Source organism: Cetorhinus maximus, chromosome 8 (assembly GCF_964194155.1).
Source record: "Cetorhinus maximus chromosome 8, sCetMax3.hap1.1, whole genome shotgun sequence".
NCBI lineage: Eukaryota > Metazoa > Chordata > Chondrichthyes > Lamniformes > Cetorhinidae > Cetorhinus > Cetorhinus maximus.
The window spans coordinates 20,888,228-20,907,256 of NC_135886.1; the positions used below are offsets into that span (position 1 = coordinate 20,888,228).

Consider the following 19,029-nt stretch of genomic DNA (forward strand, 5'->3'; position numbering starts at 1 on the left):
AGTGTTCCTCAACTCCTTGTGCTAAAAATCAAGTTCCCAATTAATTTTGGCCTGTTCCTTGGTCTTTTTTCATGATTTTGTTCGAATTCTAGTTTCTTGAATCTTTTGACTCTCCTTCAGTGAATCCATCCTTAATTATCCTCTCGGACTTTTTTTAAGACCCTAAAACACAGGGAAAGCATTTAAACAGTGAATTAAGCCCTTCCATCAGTGCTAATACTTGTATCAAAAAAGGTCACTCTTATATTGGGAGAGCGTTAGGTGTCTCAGTGGACTGGAATTGTGGAGGGGAAGATGGGGGCTGTACCCATTTCCACATGACAGGAGTACTAGGTAATTAGGGGGACCATATGATTTGGCTTTGAACCCTGAATGGTCCACTCAGCCTTTTGATGTGGATAGACTGAGTATCACTTCTCGGGATATGGATAGTGTGGTCAACATTATTCTATTCATTCTGTGTACTGCTTACTGCACTGAAACAAGTACTACCTTTTTAATCATTGAATGTTCAAAGCTCTGCTTTTCATGAGTCGAGAGCAAAATAGAGCTGACAATATATTTCAGTGTTGCTAAATCTAAAATGCTCCTATCTGGTGCTTGCTGTACGACTGTCCCTGTAGTATTTGAATGCTATTGGTATGTATGGAAATAACCTTCACAACTAAATGGAGGCAATAACCCTCATAGGTGATGTGAGCTTTCAGGACTAGTGTGTTTTGGGACATTTCCTTTTGAAACATGAATAAACATGTAACTGATCCTGAGCAGGCTCAAACTACTTTTTTTATGTAGCAAATTAAACCATCGCACAGGTTTTTATGACAAAAATATGACAAAGGGCTGAGTTCTAAATGGAAAGCCCTATCAAAATGCCACCTTTACACATCACAAGCAATGACAAGTGTGACTAGATTCCATTTGAAACTGCTTTGAGAACTATGTCCTACTTGGTCCTTTTGATAATAACATTATAAAAGTGTCCATTGTTATTTGCAACTTTTGTTACCTTTGTAGATGCTGCTGTAGCATTTCTTTTTAAAAACAATATTGATACCTATATTCTTTTGACCACTCTGTGCCCTGTTCTTGGGCTGCTTTCTCCCTGCTAATCAGCACCAAGGGCTCTGAATACAGACAGGAAAGTAGTTACAGTCAGCAAGTGTGGTTTCTCTTCAATCCATCGGTAATGTTCAGACAGATCTACATGGGTCACAGTCATAATGCAAACACCTGCTGAGTCATCTACTGACTAAATGTGCAACAATTCCAGCTTTGCCTTTTTCTCTTACAGCTATTTTATGCGATCCTCCGAACCCTATTAGCAATGGAGATGTGACTGAAAGAGACAGCTGGGACATTGGAACAGATGCAAAATATTCATGCCATGCTGGCTATGCTCTGATTGGTCAACATACCATTAATTGTACAGACACTGGGGACTGGAGCCATGACACTCCTATTTGTAAAGGTAATGTACCATGACATAAGAAGAGAAATCACATTGTACTGGTTATTAGCATGTTTTTGTAGAACTTTCAAAAGTTCTCATTACTTTAAAAACGATGGGGGAATTTTGGTATTTGAAAATATCTCTCAGCTTTGTTGTGTTCTGATGACAGTATAAAGACAGGAAGTTGCCAGCTGGAGCATTTCAGGCCAGGGTTGAAGTGCATTACCATTGTCTCAAAGAATACCATTGAGCTGATTGAGTTACATTTTTAATAAATCCTATGGGCAATTGCTTTTCAAACTTCATCCAACAACAATTTATTCATCATTGTCAACTAAGAGTAAATATAGTGCAGTTTAAAAATGTAAATTTCTGTTGCATTTTATTGCCATACTTCTTCAAACTGCATGGCTTTCACTTGTGCCAATGCTCCCTTTGACTAGTTAGTAGGTGGCTGAAGCTATTGACTGGGCAGGACAAGCTCATCCTATTTTCTCATTCTGGCTGCTGTGATGTGTTACAGGATAGTGTTAGGAACAATGTATAGCTTTAAGTTTGATTTATATTTTGAATTTTTAAAAATTCATTGATGGGATGTGAGCATCGCTGGCTAGGCCACCATTTATTGCCCATCCCTAATTGCCCTTGTTCAGAGGGCATATTTTTTTAAGAGCCAACCACATTGCTATGGGCCTGGAGTCACATGTAGGCCAGACCAGGTAAGGATGGCAGATTTCCTTCCCTAAAGGACATTAGTGGATCAGATGGATTTTTATGACAATCGGCAATGATTTCATGGTCATCATCAGACTTTTAAATTCAGATTTTTATTGAATTCAGATTTCACCACCTGCCATGGTGGGATTCAAACCCACATCCCCAGAGCATTACCCTGGGTCTCTGGAATGCTTGTCCAGTGACAATACCACTATTGTCACCATTTAAAGGTGTTTGTGAGCTGGGTGTTGGAAAGTCTGAGGGCCTGTTTGTATACATGCATTTTTAATGAGGTTTTACAAGTCGTGAAATGAAGAGATGGGTTACCAAGGGGTTAGTAGTTCCTGCGGCCTGCTCACCAAACCCTGTCCAGGCACCACCTCACTCCCACTCACTGATTCTTATGCTTGCCCCCTATCCTGTACCACTTACCTGCCCGACCGTCCCACTCGCAGCCCTTCTTGCCCCTTCCTTGCTTACTCCCTCTCACGCCTCAAGGCATCTCATACCCCAAAAGTTAAGCTATGGCAGTTCCATGCACATTGGTTCTATACAGTGTATAGTGGGTCAGTGAGCCCTATAGTTACAGAAGAATATATATAAAAAAAAGCTTTTAAAGGATTCATGGCTCATGGCACCTCAGAGGAATATATATAAAAAAAGCTTTTAAAGGATTCATGGCTCATGGCACCTCAGAGGTGTCAAGAACCATAGTCTGAATGAGGGAACTTTTTGAAAGGTAAATTCAGAAGGTCTTTCCCATGCAGTCAATCCAAACTAAGCCCCTCTAGTCATCTCCATGCTCTCCCTGCCAAGCCCCAAAGCACACACCAATACTCAATCACCAACTGTACACTCTGTTTAGACCAATGAACCCTATAGTGACAATAGGAAGTATTAAAAAAACTTTTTAAAAAGTCATCATTCATAATTTTCCACTTGAAAAAAATCCTTTCACTGCAGCCCAATTTTTTTTATTCATTCACGGGATGTGGGTTTCGCTGGCTGGGCCAGCATTTATTGCCAATCCCTAGTTGCCCTTCAGAAGGTGGTTGTGAGCTGCCACCTTGATCTGCTGCGGGTTCATGTTGTGTAGGTACACCCACAGTGTACCTACACCACATGCAGACCCATTAAATTACCAATAACAGAAACTGCAAGCACTTGTAACATCTTTCTCTTGTGTAAATAAACATTGTGCAATTGACAGGATTGATCAGACAACCAATTGTCAATCAAGCAACGTCTTCTCTGGGGTGCAGCCGTTTCAGCACTCTGATGAATTTCTGGGCTCTAAAGAGATGTAGTGGCTTTAAGAAAGTGTAAAGCCCAGTGTTGTCTTCAACCAAAGTCCAGAGAGATAGAGGGAAATGAACACAGACTATAAATGTGCCACTTTTTCTGTTTGCTCAACCAGAGATCAATTAAACTGGCTGCCCCACTTCCAAAATACCCTTGAGTGAATATCTACATGTTTAAATTTGCTGGACCTGACAAGTAAAGGGAAACTATAAAATCACATAGGAGCAAATCTTTCTGTAGGTGTCACTGATTTCACTGGTATCTGGTATGTTTTCATCTTTGACAACCCCTGGCATTTGGAAAAGCATCGGTTTTCTACCAGGCAGCAAGGGAGGCCGGTAATGTGATTGAAGTGCTCCAGGCATGGCAACAAAAAAGATTACTTTACTAAGGAAGTTTTTCAAACTGGTTCCACGGGCTGAATTTTGGATCGGTGAGCGGGGGCGGGGCCCTTCAATCGGACTTTCAGTTTGGCGGGCACGCGACGAAATCGGCTGCGCGCCCACCATACTGTCAAAGGCCTATAAAAGCCATTTAACTCTCAATTCAAACAATTAACGGAGCTGCTCGTCCAACCTTAAGGTTGCCGGGCAGGCAAAGAGCAAAGGCGGCCTTCCCTTTTTTCATGGAACCTCATCCATGGGCGGGATGAGGTTTCATGAATGATTTTAAATTTTGACAAAAATTTTCATTGGAATTAATGCACATGGATCAGCTCATGTGACACATTAGGGAACATGTCATAACAATTTTCTCGCCACTTCATTAAACTTTTTGGACTTAAAACTAATCTCGCCTCTGTGCCTCAGGGAAATTTCTATTCTCTTTCGCGCGCATGTGCGGAAAAGCGCGCTCCTGACTCAGGCAGCCCCTACCCCATCCGCACAGGGAGTACATAATGCTTCCGGGTGCGCGTCACACTGGGCAGGTCTTAATTGGCCCACCCAGGTAAAATGGCGGCACAGACCTGGTTGGGGGTGCCGATCAGGCCCGTGCCCGTTCCCACTTCGCAGGCCCGACAGGCAGAAAATTCTGCCCCACAAGAGCATATTAATGGGGCGGGATTTTCCAGCCCTATACTGGCATCACCGCGGGCAGGATAGGAAATTTTGGAGAGCCATTGACCATTAATGGCACTTCAAATTTCCCCATCCCGCCTGCAAAGATGTCCACTTGTGCTGAGGCCTGAAAATTCTGCCCATAATAATTTGTCAGGGGGGAATCTCAGTGACTGACTGCAAACTGACTGTCGGTCTAAGACAGTAGGACTTTATAGGCCTTTCAAGCCTTAATTGGCTACCCACCACTCATGAGCAGCCACGAGCTGCGAGCCAATGGCATGCCAGCTTGTGACATCAAATTCCATGCTCATCTGCCTCTATTGGGGCTTAAAAATCCAACCTGGCACATCCACCAGTGCCCTGTGTCGTGTTAACATGAAGAAATACCTCTCAACGAGTTTTAAGTTAAATTCTGTGAATTATATGTGGTGTTTATTGCACTAAAAATGTCCTTACATGTTTCCAACAAGTGGAACTTATTTTATTTCAAGACAAATTACCCACAGATGTCTCAGGGAGTGTTCATTTTAACCTAACATGGCATTATTTCATTGTATGTGGTCTATGATAATTATTTTCCATCCATAAAAGTACAGCTAGGATGCTATGACCGTATTTATATAAATTCCATATGCTAAAGCCCTTTCATGTATCGTCAAGGTTAGCAAGTTGTATGGTATTTAACTGCAAGAGCAATAGGAAGATAGCCAATTTAGTCCCAGGTTTGCCAGCAGTGGTTAGGAGCTGTTTGATTTTTCCACCTTTGTTCCACATTTTCCTTTCTGCTTAGTTGGTTGGGGGAGGGGGGGGTGACTGGAGACTCTTTTACCTTTTTTGCCAATCTAAATGCTCAATAGACTAGACTGAATGCATAATTTTCATTTTGGTAATTTTATTTTATGTTCAAAGTGGGTGATCCTTATTAACAATATACATTGTAAGTTGTTCAGTATACCACATTTAGTTTCCATCCAGATTCAAGCTTGCTGGAATAGCAATCACCTGAATTAGGTGAGGAAAATCACCGGGATTCCTTTATAAGTGTAGACTCCAGCCTGGCTGATCTTCTGATATTCCCTGTGCCCAGATGATCTAGTCCGTCTGGGCATGGACACGAGAAAATTTCCCTTTCTCAGCCCTTGGAACTATAAGGAGGCTATTCAGCCCCTTGAGCCTGTTTTGACATTCAATTAAACCATGGCTGATCTGAATCTTAAATCCATCTATCCATCTTGGTTCCATAACTTTTCATATGCTTACCTAACAAAAAAAAGCTATCAGTCTTAATTTAGAAATGTTCAGTTGACCTAGCCTCAACAGCATTTTTGGGGAGACAGTTCCAGATGTCCCATCCCTTTTTTGTGAAGAAGTATTTTCTGACATTACCCCTGAAGAGCCTGACTCTAATTTTAAGGATATGCTGTCTTGTTCTAGACAGTGAAAATTGTCTCTGCTGCAGTATCATAAAGGAAATTAGGCCAGTGGTTTAAGGCATGTGTATTGTCTTATGTTAATCTGGTACCTTACATCAGATGGTGCTCCACTTCACTTGGCACCATCACTAAAGCCTCCCTCCCATCACCCAAACTCCCCCATGGGGCCTACAGCTTGCTGGTTTGATGCAGCTGAAGTGTGAGAGCAATTTTGATCAGGCTTTGGGAGGACATCTTCACATTGTGTCACCCATTTAAATGAAGAAACTAGCACGAGTTAAATTTCTTCCCCTAAATGTTTGCTCTGCACAGATTGTGATTATAATCATTCATTGTATGAATAGCCTAATCAAAGCAATTGTGTGACTTTGTGTTTCGCACTTCCCGACCACGAAAAACAGCTTTCACCTCCTTCTACCATCGCAGCTACAACAATACGTGTAACAACACCTGAGATAAGCGATATTACCACAGATGGTGGAGACAGGAACCATTTGCTTTCACCACTTCCTAGTTTGGGTATTGGATGTCAACCATTTGAATGAATAGGGCAGTTTACGCATGTTCCAGTCTCCCATTGTTGTATTCGATGACCTACAGGCACAGTTGAAGCATGAATTGGAGAGTTGTATAGCCCCAGTCTTTATTATTACATGTGCTTAGGTGCTTGGTGTATTTATTGCTTCATAAATTTGCTTAATAATTTTAATCCAGAAGAAGATTGAATGCAATGTTTTACTATGCAAACAGAGATCCTGTGCTTTAAAAATAATTGATGATTAGGATTTTCTGTCACAAAATGTTACTGAGCATTACACAAATAGTAAGACTGTTGAAAATAGCTTTGAAGACAAAGGTGAATTGAGACACACCAATGAAAATGATCTAAAATATGAAAGCTTACAATCAGCGTAGAAAAGGGTTAGAGAGGACATTTACTTAGGGCAAGAACAGATGAATGGTTAGATTGGGACCAGCAACAGGGCCTTAAGACAGTAAAATAAATGGATTAAATGGTGTGTAATATTCCTATCTTCCTTTTGTCTTATCTATCTCATTATCAGTGTAATGTTATACCTTCTGCAGGTGAGCGAAATTGAGAACTGACTGCATCACAATGTGTTCATTTGCCAATAGCAAGTCAGTCTTATTCACACAAATGCCAGTGTCCTTAAAGGGATCAGTGGAGATTGCTCACAGAAAGGTAGAAATTGTGTTTATAGTGTAATTTCTGTGGAGCTCAGAGGAGCAGGAATGTTTCCACAAAAATACTGTGGATAGGGCCACTCCACTTCACTTGGCACCATCACCATTGCCTCCCACCCATCGTCCAAACTTCTCCAAAGGGCCTACAGCTTGCTGGTTTGATGCAGATGAAGTGTGAGACCCAGTTTTGATCAGGCTTTGGGAGGACATCTTCACATTGTGTCACCCATTTAAATGAAGGAACTAGCACGAGTTAAATTTCTTCCCCTAAATGTTTGCTCTGCACAGATTGTCATTATAATCACTCATTGTATGAATAGCCTAATCAGAGCAATTGTGTGACTTTGTGTTTCAGCTCTTCCTGACCATGAAAAACAGCTTTCACCTCCTTCCACCATCGCAGCTCCAACAATACGTGAAACAACACCTGAGATAAGCGATATTACCACAGATGGTGGAGACAGGAACCATTTGCTTTCATCGCTTCCTAGCTTGGGTATTAGATGTCAACTATTTGAATGTATACGGCAGTTTACGCATGTTCCAGTCTCCCATTGTTGTATTCGCTGACCTACAGGCACAGTTGAAGCATGAATTGGAGAGTTGTATAGCCCCAGCCTTTATTATTACATGTACTGAGATGCTTGGTGTATTTATTGCCTCATAAATTTGCTTAATAATTTGCACCCAGAAGAAGATTGAATGCAATGTTTTACTATGCAGAGATCCTGTGGTTTAAAAATAATTGCTAGATTAGCATTTTCTGTTACAAAATGTTACCGAGCATTACACAGATAGTAATAGTGTTAAAAATACTTTTGAAGACACTGGTGAATTGAGACACACCAATGAAAATGATCTAAATTATGAAAGCTTACAATCAGCATAGAAAAGGGTTAGAGAGGACATTTACTTAGGGCAAGAACAGATGAATGGTCAGATTGGGACCAGCAACAGGGCCTCAAGACAGTAAAATAAATGGTCAGTAATATTCCTATCTTCCTATTGTCTTATCTATCTCATTATTGGTGTAATGTTGTACCTTCTGCAGGTGAGTGAAATTGAGAACTGACCGCATCACAATGTGTTCATTTGCCAATAGCAAGTTAGTCTTATTCACATTGATGCCAGTGTCCTTAAAGGGATCAGTGGAGATTGCTCACAACAAGGTAGGAAATGTGTTTATAGTGTAATTTCTGTGGAGCTCAGAGGAGCAGGAATGTTTCCACAAAAATACTGTGGACCAGGACTGCTCCACTTCACTTGGCACCATTACCATTGCCTCCCACCCATCGCCCAAACTCCCCCATGGGGCCTACAGCTTGCTGGTTTGAGGAAGCTGAAGTGGTCTGATCAGGCTTTGGGGGTACATCTTCACATTGTGTCACCCATTTAAATGAAGGAACTAGCACGAGTTAAATTTCTTCCCCTAAGTGTTTGCTCTGCACAGACTTTCATTATAATCACTCATTGTGTGAATAGCCTAATCAAAGCAATTAAGTGACTTTGTGTTTCAGCCCTTCCCGACCATGAAAAACAGTTGTCATCACCTTCTACCATTGAAGCAACACCAATACCTGAAACAACACCTGAGATAAGCGATATTACCACAGATGGTGAAGACAGGAACCATTTGCTTTCATCACTTCTTAGTTTGAGTATTAGATGTCAACTATTTGAATGTATAGGTGCAGTTTACGCATGTTCCAGTCTCCCATTGTTGTATTTGCTGACCTACAGGCACAGTTGAAGCATGAATTGGAGAGTTGTATAGCTCCAGCCTTTATTATTACATGTGCTTAGGTGCTTGGAGTATTTATTGCCTCATAAATTTGCTTGATAATTTCAATCCAGAAGAAGATTGAATGCAATGTTTTACTATGCAAACAGAGGTTCTGTGCTTTAAAAATAATTGATGGATTAGCATATTCTGTCACAAAATGTTACTGAGCATTACACAAATAGTAAGACTGTTGAAAATAGCTTTGAAGACACTGGTGAATTGAGCCACACCAATGAAAATGATCTAAAATATGAAAGCTTACAATCAGCGTAGAAAAGGGTTAGAGAGGACATTTACTTAGGGCAAGAACAGATGAATGGTCAGATTGGGACCAGCAACAGGGCCTCAAGACAGTAAAATAAATGGATTAAATGGTCTGTGATATTCCTATCTTCCTATTCTCTTAACTATCTCATTATCAGTGTAATGTTATACCTTCTGCAGGTGAGTGAAATTGATAACTGACTGCATCACAATGTTTTCATTTGCCAATATTAAGTTAGTCTTATTCACACAAATGCCAGTGTCCTTAAAGGGATCAGTGGAGATTGCTCACAGAAAGGTAGGAAATGTGTTTATAGTGTAATTTCTGTGGAGCCCAGAGGAGCAGGAATGTTTCCATAAAAATGCTGTGGACCAGGATTGCTCCACTTCACTTGGCACCATCACCATTGCCTCCCACCCATCGCCCAAACTCCCCCATGGGGCCTACAGCTTGCTGGTTTGTCGCAGCTGAACTGTGAGACCCAGTTTTGATCAGGCTTTGGCGGACATCTTCACATTGTGTCACCCATTTAAATGAAGGAACTAGCACGAGTTAAATTTCTTCCCCTAAATGTTTGCTCTGCACAGATTGTCATTATAATCACTCATTGTGTGAATAGCCTAATCAGAGCAATTGTGTGACTTTGTGTTTCAGCCCTTCCTGACCATGAAAAACAGCTTTCACCTCCTTCCACCACCGCAGCTACAACAATACGTGAAACAACACCTGAGATAAGCGATATTACCACAGATGGTGGAGACAGGAACCATTTGCTTTCATCACTTCTTAGTTTGGGTATTGGATGTCAACTATTTGAATGTATAGGTGCAGTTTACGCATGTTCCAGTCTCCCATTGTTGTATACGCTGACCTACAGGCACAGTTGAAGCATGAATTGGAGCGCTGTATAGCCCCAGCCTGTATTATTACATGTACTGAGATGCTTGGTGTATTTATTGCCTCATAAATTTGCTTAATAATTTGCACCCAGAAGAAGATTGAATGCAATGTTTTACTATGTAGAGATCCTGTGGTTTAAAAATAATTGCTAGATTAGCATTTTCTGATACAAAATGTTACCGAGCATTACACAGATAGTAATAGTGTTAAAAATACTTTTGAAGACACTGGTGAATTGAGAAACACCAATGAAAATGATCTAAATTATGAAAGCTTACAATCAGCATAGAATAGGGTTAGAGAGGACATTTACTTAGGGCAAGAACAGATGAATGGTCAGATTGGGACCAGCAACACGGCCTCAAGACAGTAAAATAATTGGTCAGTAATATTCCTATCTTCCTATTGTCTTATCTATCTCATTATCGGTGTAATGTTATACCTTCTGCAGGTGAGTGAAATTGATAACTGACTGCATCACAATGTTTTCATTTGCCAATATCAAGTTAGTTTTATTCACACAAATGCCAGTGTCCTTAAAGGGACCAGTGGAGATTGCTCACAACAAGGTAGGAAATGTGTTTATAGTGTAACTTCTGTGGAGCCCAGAGGAGCAAGAATGTTTCCACAAAAATGCTGTGGATCAGGAATGCTCCACTTCACTTGGCACCATCACCATTGCCTCCCACCCATCGCCCAAACTCCCCCATGGGGCCTACAGCTTGCTGGTTTGACGCAGCTGAACTGTGAGACCCAGTTTTGATCAGGCTTTGGGGGACATCTTCACATTGTGTCACCCATTTAAATGAAGGAACTAGCACGAGTTAAATTTCTTCCCCTAAATGTTTGCTCTGCACAGATTGTCATTATAATCACTCATTGTATGAATAGCCTAATCAGAGCAATTGTGTGACTTTGTGTTTCAGCTCTTCCCGACCATGAAAAACAGCTTTCACCTCCTTCTACCATCGCAGCTCCAACAATACGTGAAACAACACCTGAGATAAGCGATATTACCACAGATGGTGGAGACAGGAACCATTTGCTTTCATCACTTCTTAGTTTGGGTATTAGATGTCAACTATTTGAATGTATAGGTGCAGTTTACGCATGTTCCAGTCTCCCATTGTTGTATTCGCTGACCTACAGGCACAGTTGAAGCATGAATTTAAGAGCTGTATAGCTCGAGCCTTTATTATTACATGTGCTGAGGTGCTTGGAGTATTTATTGCCTCATAAATTTGCTTAATAATTTCAATCCAGAAGAAGATTGAATGCAATGTTTTACTATGCAAACAGAGGTCCTGTGCTTTAAAAATAATTGATGGATTAGCATTTTATGTCACAAAATGTTACTGAGCATTACACAAATAGTAAGACTGTTGAAAATAGCTTTGAGGACACTGGTGAATCGAGAAACACCAATGAAAATGATCTAAAATATGAAAGCTTACAATCAGCGTAGAAAAGGGTTAGAGAGGACATTTACTTAGGGCAAGAACAGATGAATGGTCAGATTGGGACCAGCAACAGGGCCTTAAGACAGTAAAATAAATGGATTAAATGGCCTGTAATTATTCAAATCTTCCTATTGTCTTATCTATCTCATTATCAGTGTAATGTTATACCTTCTGCAGGTGAGTGAAATTGAGAACTGACTGCATCACAATGTGTTCATTTGCCAATAGCAAGTCAGTCTTATTCCCGCAAATGCCATTGTCCTTAAAGGGATCAGTGGAGATTGCTCACAGAAAGGTAGGAAATGTGTTTATAGTGTTATTTCTGGGGAGCTCAGAGGAGCAGGAATGTTTCCACAAAAATACTGTGGATCAGGATTGCTCCACTTCACTTGGCACCATCACCATTGCCTCCCACCCATCGCCCAAACTCCCCCATGGGGCCTACAGCTTGCTGGTTTGACACAGCTGAACTGTGAGACCCAGTTTTGATCAGGCTTTGGGGGACATCTTCACATTGTGTCACCCATTTAAATGAAGGAACTAGCACGAGTTAAATTTCTTCCCCTAAATGTTTGCTCTGCACAGATTGTCATTATAATCATTCATTGTGTGAATAGCCTAATCAGAGCAATTGTGTGACTTTGTGTTTCAGCCCTTCCCGACCATGAAGAACAGCTTTCACCTCCTTCTACCATCGCAGCTCCAACAATACGTGAAACAACACCTGAGATAAGCGATATTACCACAGATGGTGGAGACAGGAACCATTTGCTTTCATCACTTCTTAGTTTGGGTATTAGATGTCAACTATTTGAATGTATAGGTGCAGTTTACGCATGTTCCAGTCTCCCATTGTTGTATTCGCTGACCTACAGGCACAGTTGAAGCATGAATTTAAGAGCTGTATAGCTCGAGCCTTTATTATTACATGTGCTGAGGTGCTTGGAGTATTTATTGCCTCATAAATTTGCTTGATAATTTCAATCCAGAAGAAGATTGAATGCAATGTTTTACTATGCAAACAGAGGTCCTGTGCTTTAAAAATAATTGATGGATTAGCATTTTCTGTCACAAAATGTTACTGAGCATTACACAAATAGTAAGACTGTTGAAAATAGCTTTGAAGACACTGGTGAATCGAGAAACACCAATGAAAATGATCTAAAATATGAAAGCTTACAATCAGCGTAGAAAAGGGTTAGAGAGGACATTTACTTAGGGCAAGAACAGATGAATGGTCAGATTGGGACCAGCAACAGGGCCTTAAGACAGTAAAATAAATGGATTAAATGGCCTGTAATTATTCAAATCTTCCTATTGTCTTATCTATCTCATTATCAGTGTAATGTTATACCTTCTGCAGGTGAGTGAAATTGAGAACTGACTGCATCACAATGTGTTCATTTGCCAATAGCAAGTCAGTCTTATTCACGCAAATGCCATTGTCCTTAAAGGGATCAGTGGAGATTGCTCACAGAAAGGTAGGAAATGTGTTTATAGTGTAATTTCTGTGGAGCTCAGAGGAGCAGGAATGTTTCCACAAAAATACTGTGGATCAGGGCTGCTCCACTTCACTTGGCACCATCACCATTGCCTCCCACCCATCGCCCAAACTCCTCCAAGGGGCCTACAGCTTGCTGGTTTGATGCAGCTGAAGTGTGAGACCCAGTTTTGATCAGGCTTTGGGAGGACATCTTCACATTGTGTCACCCATTTAAATGAAGGAACTAGCACGAGTTAAATTTCTTCCCCTAAATGTTTGCTCTGCACAGATTGTCATTATAATCACTCATTGTATGAATAGCCTAATCAGAGCAATTGTGTGACTTTGTGTTTCAGCTCTTCCTGACCACGAAAAACAGCTTTCACCTCCTTCCACCATCGCAGCTCCAACAATACGTGAAACAACACCTGAGATAAGCGATATTACCACAGATGGTGGAGACAGGAACCATTTGCTTTCATCGCTTCCTAGCCTGGGTATTAGATGTCAACTATTTGAATGTATACGGCAGTTTACGCATGTTCCAGTCTCCCATTGTTGTATTCGCTGACCTACAGGCACAGTTGAAGCATGAATTGGAGAGTTGTATAGCCCCAGCCTTTATTATTACATGTACTGAGATGCTTGGTGTATTTATTGCCTCATAAATTTGCTTAATAATTTGCACCCAGAAGAAGATTGAATGCAATGTTTTACTATGCAGAGATCCCGTGGTTTAAAAATAATTGCTAGATTAGCATTTTCTGTTACAAAATGTTACCGAGCATTACACAGATAGTAATAGTGTTAAAAATACTTTTGAAGACACTGGTGAATTGAGACACACCAATGAAAATGATCTAAATTATGAAAGCTTACAATCAGCATAGAAAAGGGTTAGAGAGGACATTTACTTAGGGCAAGAACAGATGAATGGTCAGATTGGGACCAGCAACAGGGCCTCAAGACAGTAAAATAAATGGTCAGTAATATTCCTATCTTCCTATTGTCTTATCTATCTCATTATTGGTGTAATGTTGTACCTTCTGCAGGTGAGTGAAATTGAGAACTGACCGCATCACAATGTGTTCATTTGCCAATAGCAAGTTAGTCTTATTCACATTGATGCCAGTGTCCTTAAAGGGATCAGTGGAGATTGCTCACAACAAGGTAGGAAATGTGTTTATAATGTAATTTCTGTGGAGCCCAGAGGAGCAGGAATGTTTCCACAAAAATACTGTGGACCAGGACTGCTCCACTTCACTTGGCACCATTACCATTGCCTCCCACCCATCGCCCAAACTCCCCCATGGGGCCTACAGCTTGCTGGTTTGAGGAAGCTGAAGTGGTCTGATCAGGCTTTGGGGGTACATCTTCACATTGTGTCACCCATTTAAATGAAGGAACTAGCACGAGTTAAATTTCTTCCCCTAAGTGTTTGCTCTGCACAGACTTTCATTATAATCACTCATTGTGTGAATAGCCTAATCAAAGCAATTAAGTGACTTTGTGTTTCAGCCCTTCCCGACCATGAAAAACAGTTTTCATCACCTTCTACCATTGAAGCAACACCAATACCTGAAACAACACCTGAGATAAGCGATATTACCACAGATGGTGGAGACAGGAACCATTTGCTTTCATCACTTCTTAGTTTGAGTATTAGATGTCAACTATTTGAATGTATAGGTGCAGTTTACGCATGTTCCAGTCTCCCATTGTTGTATTTGCTGACCTACAGGCACAGTTGAAGCATGAATTGGAGAGTTGTATAGCTCCAGCCTTTATTATTACATGTGCTTAGGTGCTTGGAGTATTTATTGCCTCATAAATTTGCTTGATAATTTCAATCCAGAAGAAGATTGAATGCAATGTTTTACTATGCAAACAGAGGTTCTGTGCTTTAAAAATAATTGATGGATTAGCATATTCTGTCACAAAATGTTACTGAGCATTACACAAATAGTAAGACTGTTGAAAATAGCTTTGAAGACACTGGTGAATTGAGCCACACCAATGAAAATGATCTAAAATATGAAAGCTTACAATCAGCGTAGAAAAGGGTTAGAGAGGACATTTACTTAGGGCAAGAACAGATGAATGGTCAGATTGGGACCAGCAACAGGGCCTCAAGACAGTAAAATAAATGGATTAAATGGTCTGTGATATTCCTATCTTCCTATTCTCTTAACTATCTCATTATCAGTGTAATGTTATACCTTCTGCAGGTGAGTGAAATTGATAACTGACTGCATCACAATGTTTTCATTTGCCAATATCAAGTTAGTCTTATTCACACAAATGCCAGTGTCCTTAAAGGGATCAGTGGAGATTGCTCACAGAAAGGTAGGAAATGTGTTTATAGTGTAATTTCTGTGGAGCCCAGAGGAGCAGGAATGTTTCCATAAAAATGCTGTGGACCAGGATTGCTCCACTTCACTTGGCACCATCACCATTGCCTCCCACCCATCGCCCAAACTCCCCCATGGGGCCTACAGCTTGCTGGTTTGTCGCAGCTGAACTGTAAGACCCAGTTTTGATCAGGCTTTGGGGGACATCTTCACATTGTGTCACCCATTTAAATGAAGGAACTAGCACGAGTTAAATTTCTTCCCCTAAATGTTTGCTCTGCACAGATTGTCATTATAATCACTCATTGTGTGAATAGCCTAATCAGAGCAATTGTGTGACTTTGTGTTTCAGCCCTTCCTGACCATGAAAAACAGCTTTCACCTCCTTCCACCACCGCAGCTACAACAATACGTGAAACAACACCTGAGATAAGCGATATTACCACAGATGGTGGAGACAGGAACCATTTGCTTTCATCACTTCTTAGTTTGGGTATTGGATGTCAACTATTTGAATGTATAGGTGCAGTTTACGCATGTTCCAGTCTCCCATTGTTGTATTCGCTGACCTACAGGCACAGTTGAAGCATGAATTTAAGAGCTGTATAGCTCGAGCCTTTATTATTACATGTGCTGAGGTGCTTGGAGTATTTATTGCCTCATAAATTTGCTTAATAATTTCAATCCAGAAGAAGATTGAATGCAATGTTTTACTATGCAAACAGAGGTCCTGTGCTTTAAAAATAATTGATGGATTAGCATTTTATGTCACAAAATGTTACTGAGCATTACACAAATAGTAAGACTGTTGAAAATAGCTTTGAGGACACTGGTGAATCGAGAAACACCAATGAAAATGATCTAAAATATGAAAGCTTACAATCAGCGTAGAAAAGGGTTAGAGAGGACATTTACTTAGGGCAAGAACAGATGAATGGTCAGATTGGGACCAGCAACAGGGCCTTAAGACAGTAAAATAAATGGATTAAATGGCCTCTAATTATTCAAATCTTCCTATTGTCTTATCTATCTCATTATCAGTGTAATGTTATACCTTCTGCAGGTGAGTGAAATTGAGAACTGACTGCATCACAATGTGTTCATTTGCCAATAGCAAGTCAGTCTTATTCCCGCAAATGCCATTGTCCTTAAAGGGATCAGTGGAGATTGCTCACAGAAAGGTAGGAAATGTGTTTATAGTGTTATTTCTGGGGAGCTCAGAGGAGCAGGAATGTTTCCACAAAAATACTGTGGATCAGGATTGCTCCACTTCACTTGGCACCATCACCATTGCCTCCCACCCATCGCCCAAACTCCCCCATGGGGCCTACAGCTTGCTGGTTTGACACAGCTGAACTGTGAGACCCAGTTTTGATCAGGCTTTGGGGGACATCTTCACATTGTGTCACCCATTTAAATGAAGGAACTAGCACGAGTTAAATTTCTTCCCCTAAATGTTTGCTCTGCACAGATTGTCATTATAATCATTCATTGTGTGAATAGCCTAATCAGAGCAATTGTGTGACTTTGTGTTTCAGCCCTTCCCGACCATGAAGAACAGCTTTCACCTCCTTCTACCATCGCAGCTCCAACAATACGTGAAACAACACCTGAGATAAGCGATATTACCACAGATGGTGGAGACAGGAACCATTTGCTTTCATCACTTCTTAGTTTGGGTATTAGATGTCAACTATTTGAATGTATAGGTGCAGTTTACGCATGTTCCAGTCTCCCATTGTTGTATTCGCTGACCTACAGGCACAGCTGAAGCATGAATTTAAGAGCTGTATAGCTCGAGCCTTTATTATTACATGTGCTGAGGTGCTTGGAGTATTTATTGCCTCATAAATTTGCTTGATAATTTCAATCCAGAAGAAGATTGAATGCAATGTTTTACTATGCAAACAGAGGTCCTGTGCTTTAAAAATAATTGATGGATTAGCATTTTCTGTCACAAAATGTTACTGAGCATTACACAAATAGTAAGACTGTTGAAAATAGCTTTGAAGACACTGGTGAATCGAGAAACACCAATGAAAATGATCTAAAATATGAAAGCTTACAATCAGCGTAGAAAAGGGTTAGAGAGGACATTTACTTAGGGCAAGAACAGATGAATGGTCAGATTGGGACCAGCAACAGGGCCTTAAGACAGTAAAATAAATGGATTAAATGGCCTGTAATTATTCAAATCTTCCTATTGTCTTATCTATCTCATTATCAGTGTAATGTTATACCTTCTGCAGGTGAGTGAAATTGAGAACTGACTGCATCACAATGTGTTCATTTGCCAATAGCAAGTCAGTCTTATTCACGCAAATGCCATTGTCCTTAAAGGGATCAGTGGAGATTGCTCACAGAAAGGTAGGAAATGTGTTTATAGTGTAATTTCTGTGGAGCTCAGAGGAGCAGGAATGTTTCCACAAAAATACTGTGGATCAGGGCTGCTCCACTTCACTTGGCACCATCACCGTTGCCTCCCACCCATCGCCCAAACTCCTACAAGGGGCCTACAGCTTGCTGGTTTGATGCAGCTGAAGTGTGAGACCCAGTTTTGATCAGGCTTTGGGAGGACATCTTCACATTGTGTCACCCATTTAAATGAAGGAACTAGCACGAGTTAAATTTCTTCCCCTAAATGTTTGCTCTGCACAGATTGTCATTATAATCACTCATTGTATGAATAGCCTAATCAGAGCAATTGTGTGACTTTGTGTTTCAGCTCTTCCTGACCACGAAAAACAGCTTTCACCTCCTTCCACCATCGCAGCTCCAACAATACGTGAAACAACACCTGAGATAAGCGATATTACCACAGATGGTGGAGACAGGAACCATTTGCTTTCATCGCTTCCTAGCCTGGGTATTAGATGTCAACTATTTGAATGTATACGGCAGTTTACGCATGTTCCAGTCTCCCATTGTTGTATTCGCTGACCTACAGGCACAGTTGAAGCATGAATTGGAGAGTTGTATAGCCCCAGCCTTTATTATTACATGTACTGAGATGCTTGGTGTATTTATTGCCTCATAAATTTGCTTAATAATTTGCACCCAGAAGAAGATTGAATGCAATGTTTTACTATGCAGAGATCCCGTGGTTTAAAAATAATTGCTAGATTAGCATTTTCTGTTACAAAATGTTACCGAGCATTACACAGATAGTAATAGTGTTAAAAATACTTTTGAAGACACTGGTGAATTGAGACACACCAATGAAAATGATCTAAATTATGAAAGCTTACAATCAGCATAGAAAAGGGTTAGAGAGGACATTTACTTAGGGCAAGAACAGATGAATGGTCAGATTGGGACCAGCAACAGGGCCTCAAGACAGTAAAATAAATGGTCAGTAATATTCCTATCTTCCTATTGTCTTATCTATCTCATTATTGGTGTAATGTTGTACCTTCTGCAGGTGAGTGAAATTGAGAACTGACCGCATCACAATGTGTTCATTTGCCAATAGCAAGTTAGTCTTATTCACATTGATGCCAGTGTCCTTAAAGGGATCAGTGGAGATTGCTCACAACAAGGTAGGAAATGTGTTTATAATGTAATTTCTGTGGAGCCCAGAGGAGCAGGAATGTTTCCACAAAAATACTGTGGACC

The 19,029-nt window shown here is 40.6% G+C and overlaps 1 protein-coding gene and 2 long non-coding RNA genes across 4 annotated transcripts in view; 2 read left to right on the forward strand and 1 right to left on the reverse strand.

The window, feature by feature from the left end:
• LOC144683508 (uncharacterized) overlaps positions 1 to 19,029 on the reverse strand; it is an 86,464-nt gene that overhangs the window by 52,325 nt on the left and 15,110 nt on the right. The gene's annotated exons all lie outside the window — the stretch shown is intronic.
• LOC144683510 (uncharacterized) overlaps positions 1 to 19,029 on the forward strand; it is a 76,542-nt gene that overhangs the window by 35,886 nt on the left and 21,627 nt on the right. The gene's annotated exons all lie outside the window — the stretch shown is intronic.
• LOC144683505 (uncharacterized) overlaps positions 1 to 19,029 on the forward strand; it is a 64,845-nt gene that overhangs the window by 26,526 nt on the left and 19,290 nt on the right. For both annotated transcript variants that reach the window (XM_078546573.1, XM_078546572.1), the window contains one exon: positions 1,295 to 1,471. In XM_078546573.1, coding sequence (XP_078402699.1) covers positions 1,295 to 1,471 — 177 coding nt within the window. The remainder of the gene's footprint in view (positions 1 to 1,294; positions 1,472 to 19,029) is intronic.